Source organism: Lutra lutra, chromosome 6 (genome assembly GCF_902655055.1).
Source record: "Lutra lutra chromosome 6, mLutLut1.2, whole genome shotgun sequence".
Lineage (NCBI taxonomy): Eukaryota > Metazoa > Chordata > Mammalia > Carnivora > Mustelidae > Lutra > Lutra lutra.
The window spans coordinates 69298989-69308240 of record NC_062283.1 but is presented as its reverse complement, the minus strand read 5'-3'; the positions used below and the strand labels follow the sequence as shown (position 1 = coordinate 69308240).

Genomic DNA, 9252 nt, shown 5'->3' with positions numbered 1-9252 from the left:
TTGCTTAAGTGAATGTGACAAACATCAGGCACAAGACACTACATATGCCAGGGAGCGCCTGGGTGGCTCAGTAGGTTAAGCTTCTGCCTTTCGCTCAGGTCATGATCTCAGGGTCCTGGGTCAAGTCCCGCATCAGGCTCTCCGCTCAGCAGGGAGCAGGTTCCCCCTCTCTCTCTGCCTGACTCTCTGCCTACTTGTGATCTTTCTCTCTGTGTCAAATAAATAAATAAAATCTTTTTTTAAAAAGACACTACATATGTCAGAAATAATCAGGATAAATTAGAAAACTCAAATATTAGAAGTATGAAGTCACAGAGAAGAGTCAGGTGGGTCTCCCCTTTCGGAGTTTTAGACAACAGATGTACAAATGTAGGTGGCAGTATCATATCCCTCAACAGATTTTGAGTGCAAGGGTGCAAACTGATCATGAAAACACACAGATAGTGTCTCGGTAGTAGAGTCATACTGCACAGAAGGGAAGCTTTCTAGAATAAACTTTATATGTTGTGGCTATAAAAATGCTCCTAGTGTGGAGGTGCTATAAATAACATTTATGATACTAATGATGATAGAATAATGCATCATCGTCCCCTGGTTATGGCAGAATGACTCAACACCTTCTTGCATGGGTTTCTCCCTTACATGTTACCAGCTTAGAAAGGGTTTTTTATTCTAGTTCCCAAAAGGTCAGATATTTAAGATCAAAAGAAGGGACAGAAACAAGTGAAAAGTTGCTGGATATTAAAGAGGTAGAAATAAAGAAAACTAGATATTAGAGATGGGGGAATAATGATGGGAGACATGGAGCACAAAGAGAAAGGGAGAAAGTAACGTGTGTTGGCACTTATTTTAGGAAAGGCACTGTGCGGAGCACTTGCTTATATTATCACCTTTAATCCTCACCACAGCTCTATGAAGTAGCTATTATGGGCAGATAACAAAATGGCATTCAAAATATTAGTTTTCCCACAGCTAACCAAGTAACAGAACCAAGATTCCCATTCTGATATGACTTCAAAATCCATATTGTTTTAATTAAACCAATACAGGCATCATCAGACCACCACGGAGATTTCAAAAACAGAGATTGGCACAATGATCAGATAAACTGTTTTCAGAAGAAGCATCTTGAATGGACTTATTTAAACAAATATCATAAGAGACAGAAAAGATGAAGGGATTACACTGAAACTCCATCATCACGAGAGTAAAGTATCTGTTAAGCAACCTGAATCTGTTAGAGCAACCTGAGGTGCTATAATCAAGGTTTTAATTCAATCCCTTCGGATTTGCTTTCCTCATTATCCTCATCCACCCTGTCTCTAAGGAAGCTATAGTGACCTTGCAAGTCCTCACCCATGCAGAGAAGACTGGGTGCTGAAATATCTCTCCAGTCTTGACACGAAGGAATACGGATGTGTCTGACATCTTCCTTTCCAGGAATGAAGCCAAAGAGTTTCTTTATGCGCTGCATGATGAGGAGCCGTGAATGTTGCTCGGCGGCTTGTTCAAAGAGCTCCCTCTCATTGTGGAGGTGGTTGGTCCAATAGCAGTGCTGCAGAGAGGTGAGGGGAGAGCAGCACCTCGCCAAGCAGCGGGAGACTAGGGCAGCGATGGTTGCCAGGGTGATCAGAATCCAGCCCAGCATCTTGATGTAGTTATTTAAAACAAAAGCAGAAAACATCAGTATAGTAAGTATCAAAGGAACAGACACTTGTAAGAAGGATTCCTGAGAAATAAACTGCAGGTAAGAAATTTTGGTGGGGGGAAGCCTAGGTGGTTCAGTCAGTTAAACGTCTGCCTTCTGCTCTGGTCCCAGGCTCCTGGGATCAAGTCCCACATCGGTCTCCTTGCTCAGCAGGAAGCTTGCTTCTCCCTCTGCCTGCCACTCCCCCTGCTTGTGCGCTCTCTCTCTCTCTCTATCCCTGTCAAATAAATAAATAAATAAAAATTTTCCAAGAAAAGAAAAGAAATTTGTGGGCCTGGATGGCTCAGTCCTTAAGTGTCTGCCTTCAGGGTCAGGTCATAATCCCTGAGTCCTGGGGTTGAGCCCTGCATCCAGCTCCCTGCTCAGCAGGAGGCCTGCTTCTCCCTCTCCCAATCTCCCAAGGCCCCTGCTTGTGTTTCCCCTCTCGCTGTCTCTCTGTCAAATAAATAAATAAAATCTTTTAAAAAAATGAGATCACCTATTAAAAAAAAATTTGTTTTTCTAGTCTTTGAAATAATAACAAGGTACTGATCACTTAGTATGGATATAGGCATGATGGAAGGAATAAGCCCAACCATTTCAGTTTGGTTTGGGGGCTACAAAGGATATTGACCTGTTAATTTGGAATGAATTAAAACCACTGTCCTTGAAGTGGCAGATGCTATAACTCACCAATTACTCTTGTGTAGGATACATAAACCATACTCTTTGGTTTTAGCTCAACTTTCCTCCCCAACAATTAGGGACAGGTCAAACATCCTTTGGGTGCTTAATAACTATTTGATAATGAGATAATGATGGTGATGAAAATGATGATATGATAGATAATAATGGTAGCTTCCTAAGTGCCTTCTTAATAATGTGCTAACAGGTATCCATTGATATTTCTTCCTGAGTTGCTCTTACCTTTTATTTTTCGTGACCAAAGAAGACACTTATGTACCTAAATGGAAAGCACCTTATTTTCCTTTTCCTTTCCTTCCTCCTTCAAATAGTTATTTGCTGACTAGTTTTATGATTCATTTTTGAAATATACTGTGAAAGGAAAATTAACTATATTTTACTAACATTTAGTGCCCTCTTTGAAAGACTGACATAAATGGCTGTTTTCTAGTCTTAAAACTCTTTTTTTAAATTATTCTTTTTTCAATAATTAGCTATTATTATGTAAAGTAAGAGAGGCAAGTTCCACAGGTATAAGGAAGCCAGCAGTTGGCAGCCTCAGTCTGGGAGGTGAAGTTTTCTCCCCCAGCTTGTGATTCACCAGTAGGCCTGGAATTACCAGTGTGAGCTCAGCAGGGCTGCTGCACTCAGTGGAGGCTAAAATCTACAAAGTGACACTCACAGCAATTTAATTTGAGAGAGGACAGCACAGTGGAGGAAAGGCCATCTGAGATGCCCATTAATTCATCAGCCATAATTTATTGAGTCCCAGGTTGACCTCCCACCATGTTCTATACATGGTTGCTGGTGATGGGGACTCAGATGTGAATAATTTAAGATATATTCACTCTTTCCACAGTCGTTAAGCCTAAAGAGGGAGACAAAATAACAAACTAGGAAATATGGTAAAATGTAATCGTTTTTTGTATCAGTAAGCACAATGAGAGAGAAGTGAATTCATCTTAAGGAAGAGGAGGATCAGGGAGTGCTTCCCAGAGGAGATGATGTTCAGACTTAAATATTAAAGGGTAGTTCACCAGATGCAAGAAGTTGGGGAGAGTTCTAATAAGAGAAGAAGAAAAATAAGAGCATGAAGAGTTGGGAGAACTTCAACAAGTTTGTACCTCCAGGGTCATAGGAGTCACGTAGAAAAGTGGTCAGAAACCAGATACTGAAGGACCTTGTATTTCATGACAGGATCCTGGATTTCAGATTGGGCTAGTTGAAAATCATCAAAGAACTTTATACAGGGGTTGGGAGGTGTGGTGCTCATCATTCAATTTGCATTTAGAAAGATAATTTTGGCATGGCTGTGAAAAATTGATTAAAATTGGGTAAAGCTCATGTCAGGAAGCTATTTTAGAATGAGGTATGGGCAGAGAAAGGCTTTGAACTTAATATGATCTTGTGGTCAACTCAGAAAAATCAAGCAGAATGACAGTGTATATTCTTCAAATGAGATTGAAGTTCAAGGTGGTTTTAAAGGAAAGGCAGCCTGGTGAGATGGAAACAGTATGACCTTTGACTATCTCAATCAAACATTTATTAGCTCTGTGAACTTATAAGAGTTACATTAACTTTTTGAGCTTTGGTTTCCTCATCTGTAAAATGGGGTTGATTATACCTCTCTCTCAAGAGTCTAAGGATTAGAATTAAATGTGAACTGTTTATGCAGTAAATGATAAACATCTTAATAAATATTAGTTTTGTGGCCATTGATCCAAAAACATCCACTGGCTGAGGGCATTCTGAACCATAAAACTATCTTTTCACAGAAGTCTTTGTATGCATCAAATAAGACATTTTATTTTCACTTTAAGAAAATCTTACCAGGAGCACCTGGGTGGCTCAGCAGGCTAAGCCCTGCCTTCAGCTCAGGTCATGATCTCAGGGTCCTGGGATTGAGCCCTGCATCAGGCTCTCTGCTCAGCAGGGAGCCTGCTTCCCCATTTCTCTCTGCCTGCCTCTCTGCCTACTTGTGATCTCTCTCTCTCTCTCTCTCTCTCTCTCTCTGTCAAATAAATAAATAAAATTTTAAACAAAAAAGAAAGAAGGAAAATCTTACCACTGTGTATTACATGTTAGTTTTTCTTGAGCAAGAACATTTTTGAAAGCTAAAATTGCCTCACTGATTATTTGACTTTTCACCTATCTTCACATAAGTCCTCTGCCTGAGCTTTAGGGCTAGTGTAAAATGTTGCGATGGAGCCTACCGTAATGAGATTTCTAATTTTGCTTAAATAGGGCCATGCAACACTTCAGTATTCTGTGCGTTGATAATAATTTTTCTTCAACAAAATAGCACTAGCACTTCTAAATTTTAATAGCTAAAAAGTGATGAGTGAAAAAGTATATGCCTTTGCAATAAAGAGTTTAAAATTAATGTATTTTTATTGTATTGCAGTGGTTTACAAATGTGCTTTTTATCCCAGATCCCTCGGAGAAAGTGATGAATGCCAATGACTCTCTGTATTCACAAAATACACTTATACTTCTTAAATTTAACCTGTAAGTACAGTAGATACAGGCCTTTTCCCTGACTCCTCCCACCACTTCACATAAACTGGTCTAAGGACATTAAATTTAGAGCCATCACTGGAATTTATTTTAAACATAATTAAGCTTCCTCTAATTTTAGATAAAATTTTAAGACACAAGAATGAATATTTCAGAATATACAAGGTGGAATGAGGTAATTTAGTATTATTATTAAAATATCAAAAATTGTTTGTTTTTAATATGGAATGTGGACACAAGGCTGAGCCCTTTAGATGTATTAGCTCATTTGTTACTCACCCCAACCTTATGTGGTAGACCTTGTTAATATCTCCATTTTACAGTGGAGAAAAGTGGAAACGTGGATAAGTTATATGACTTGCTCAAGGTTTTGAAGGTTAATAAATGGCAAAGCAAGATTCCAGCACAGGTCTGCTTACTCAGAAGCCCAACATCCTAACCGTATGTATATACCCACTCAGTAAAAATCACTTTGATGGATGGCATTGAGTTTGTGTACTCAGATAACACGAGAAGCGTTAGGAATGTGAAATGTTTCCAATGGCTGTGGTTAAGCCAGGATACCATAGCAAGAAAAAAGAAAAAAGAAAAAAAAAAAAAAAAACAGAAAAAAAAAAAAAAAAACCCAAGAACTTACTTGTGACTGGTATCTGTGCCGGAGAGCTACTTCATCTCTTACCAGGATCATGTCGGATGGAGCTGATTTGCCGCATGGAAACCCAGCCAGGATCTCCTTCCGTTTGCTGTCGCTGACATTGTCAAACACAGAGTAATGGTCCACAGGTGTGAATTCACTTGCCGCACATTCATAGTAGGTGCCTGTCAGCAGGGTTACGGCCAACCACGTTAATGGCGCAACAAGTGCCCTCCCGGTGATGCTGAAGAACCGAAGACAGGCCAGCTTGCGCTCCAGAGGGCTGATTCTCCTCTGGGGAGGGCCACAGCTGCAGCAGTATTCACTGGTCATGGTCCACATCTGGCTTCTCAGAGCATAGCCAGCAATCAGAAGGATCAAGGCTGGAATAACTAGAAAAGCAGAACCATAGTAGAAATTTTTCCCAACCTGACAGGGACAACTGAAGGTGAAAGAGGAGAAAAGCTGTTGCGCGCCAATGGTCGAAGCAGCAATTAAAGAATTCATAAATGTTCCACTTCTCTGGAGGGAAGATAGGATATTGTTGAGAGTCGGGCTCATCGTTGGGAAGCTCTGACACAAATGGCCCTTTCTGATCATTACACTCCACCAGCTATAACCATTTTATGGGATCTTACTGGTTTAACTGGCTGTGTCAAGTGACCCAACATCCTCATATGTTTAAAGGATTCCAGCATCTTTCCTTGAGTAGTTTGTGAATCCTGAGCTAATTAATGCACTTCAGATTCCACCCGGGAAAAACTAGAGGAGAGATTCATCTGGAACGAGTGACAGGAAAAACTGCTGCGGCGTATCTTTCCACTAAGAAGGGAATGGCTTGCTTGCAAAACAAACTGTTGCCGTCTTTCCATGTGGTGCTCTGTGGGACACGACCTGCGCGGCACCCACAATTAGAGCACTGGAAGCAAAACAGAGAACATTCTTACCCTGTACTAGACCAGGATTTAGTTACCATAAAATTATGACACAAGGCATAACAGAAATTATCAAATAATAGAGTAATCCAAGCTTTAGGGCTGTCTGAAACGTCCATAACCTAAGAGTTCTGCCGGAAGATCCCAAAAGCTTTCCCCAAAAGAAGAAAAAGACCTAGGTACCCCTAAAGCCAAATCACAACACAAATATTCTAATTTTGCATAAAAGTGCAATTTGTATTGCAGAATGTAATATAATAATGTGTTGGCTTGTAAGTTAAGTTGAAAATTTGTTTATATGCTATCTTTTTGTTACATGAAAATGTGATACTTAGGCATTGGCAAAATTATGTGTCTATGAAAAGAAATAAGATAATCAAATACATGAGGTGTTTTCTGTATTTATTTAATCAGAAAATATTTATTATATGACTTCTATATAGAAGGCACTGGACGAGGCTTGTTTGGGTTAATAAAAAGTGAGTAAGATATAAATTTCTCCTCTCAAACTCTCAACTGGGTGTGGTTAAATACATAATTACTGAATTGAAACATAATGCTGAGGAATTCACCCAAAGTATACGATCAAGTATTACAGTATAAAATAACATATTTTAAAAACCAATTCAAGGAAACAGAAGACAGATTAAGCAACTCCATAATAGGAGTCCCAGAAGGAAAAAAAAAAATGAAGGGATAGGCAGAGAAACAATATTTGAAGAGAAATAACTGAGAAGTTGTCAGAATTGACGAAAGTTCTCACATCAGAAGAGTGTTAGATGTTCTGAACAGTGTAAATAAGACAAATTGACATATAAACATGCCACAATAAAACTGCAGAGTGTGAAGCATGAAGAGATTTATAAAAAAGTACCAGAAAGAAGAGACAGATAAACTACAAAAGAATGACCTTAGACAGAGGAAAGATATCTCATTAGCAACACTAGAGACAAAAGGCAACCTCTTCAGAATGCTTAGTATCAGATACAATATCACTCAAGAAAGAATGAAATAAAGTTACATACGTTAATTTTAAAAAGAGATACATAAAGGCTAAGGGAATTTACTACTCACAAGTTCTCATAGAAAGCATTATTAAAGGACATAGTTCAAAAAGGAGAAAAATGAACTCTAAGGAAAGACATAGGACAAAAATAATGATGAGTATAAATATGATATTTTTAAGTTATTTTCTTTAATTATTATCTGTAGAAAGAATTACTTTTTTACTTTAAGAGATGAAACTAAGGCAATACAGGGATATAATAAGATATCACTGGGCAAATGGCTAAAATTAAGAAAACTGACAATACCAGATGTTGGTGAAGATTGCAAAGTAACTGGAACACACACACACTCACTCTCTCTCTCTCTTCTTTAAGATTTATTTATTTTAGTGTACCTGGGTGGCTCAGTTGGTTAAGTGTCTGCCCTCAGCTCAGGTCATGATCTCAGAGTCGTGGGATCAAGTCCCACATCAGGCTCCCTGCTCAGCGGTGAGTCTTCCTCTCTCTATCTCTCCGCCGCTCTGCCTGCTTGTGCTCTCTCTGTTGCTCTCTCCCTCCCAGATAAATAAATAAAATCTTTTTTAAAAAGATATATTTATTTTAGAGAGAGAGAGAGCATGGCAGGGAGAGGCAGAGGGAGGAGAAAGAAAATCTCGAGCAGACTCCACTCTGAGCATGGAGTCCAAGTTGGGGCTTGATCTTGACACCCTGGGATCATGACCTGAGCCGAAATCATGAGTCAGATATTTAACCAACTGAGCTACCCAGGTAGTGGGAATATAAAATGGAATAACCACTGTGGAAAACTGTCAGTTTTTTTCTAAAACAGTAACTATGTACCCAGTATATAATACATTTACCTCCTAGATACTTGCTCAAGAGAAATGAAAGCATAAGTCCACATGAAAACTCATACTTGAATGTCCACAGTAGTTTTATTTATAGTACCTGCAAGTCGAAACAACACAAATGTCCATCAACAGGTGAATAGATCAAAAAATTGTTATATATCCATATGATGAATACTACTCGGCAAGATAAAAGGAATAAACTATTGATATATGCAATAAGAAGAATGAATTCAAAAGGACATTCTGAATTAAAGACTTTAAGCAAAAGAGTACATAATGTATGACTCCATATAAAATTCTAGAAAATTCAAATGAATTGATACTGACAGAAAATAAGCCAGTACTTGCCTAAGGAGTGGAGGAGGAGGAATAAGAAGAGAGTGGTTACCAAGGGGCATAAGAAGACTTTAAAGAGTTGTATCAATTTATAATGACAGGGTTTTAATTTATGGAGGTGACCGAGTGATGACGCGGAGATGCCAAAGCCATTGGCAGAAGATTTCTTACTTTCATTTATCAAGAGAAGAGGGCATGCCAGGCCATGCGGGGAAGCACCAGGTTTGGTCAGGGTGCAGAAAGGAAAACAGGAGACCCTATGCCAAAGCTTTTATTGGGATTTCCATGGTAAAGACAAGGTAAGGCATGGGAAACAGCTTAGGATTGGTTAGTTTCAATAATTCTGGTGGGCTTTGGGGCATAAGGGCTGTCACTGCTTGTCCAGTACCTGGTCCCGGGTTGGTCTAGAGCAGGGGAAACACTGGCTTGGTGTATGAAAGGTAGATAAGAAGGTGGTTCCAGGTATGGGCTCTGGATTGGGGGGTAGATACAAACAGCTTTGGCTGTTAGTGCGTCCCTGTAATTAATGGATGCCAACTTGACAAAGAATAAGATAACAGAGTTCAAACAGGGGTAGTGGGAATAATTATGTTGATTGATT

The 9252-nt window shown here is 39.2% G+C and overlaps 1 protein-coding gene across 1 annotated transcript; it reads right to left on the bottom strand.

The window, feature by feature from the left end:
• Window positions 1-1079: 1079 nt before the first annotated feature.
• On the bottom strand, window positions 1080-6372 carry CALHM4 (calcium homeostasis modulator family member 4). The gene is made up of 2 exons (XM_047734810.1): window positions 5526-6372; window positions 1080-1648 (listed from the first exon to the last, which is right to left on the bottom strand). Exons 1-2 carry the CDS (start codon window positions 6120-6122, stop codon window positions 1262-1264), a joined length of 984 nt encoding a protein of 327 aa, XP_047590766.1. The 5' UTR covers window positions 6123-6372; the 3' UTR covers window positions 1080-1261.
• Between the last annotated feature and the right edge of the window lie 2880 nt (window positions 6373-9252).

Bases quoted from the DNA above. Each gene is read 5' to 3' on its own strand.
- CALHM4 (XM_047734810.1), bottom strand. From the start codon at position 6,122: ATGATCAGAAAGGGCCATTTGTGTCAGAGCTTCCCAACGATGAGCCCG. The intron at 1,649-5,525 runs GTAAGTTCTTGG...AACTACATCAAG, and splicing joins GGCACAGATACCAGTCACAA to ATGCTGGGCTGGATTCTGAT.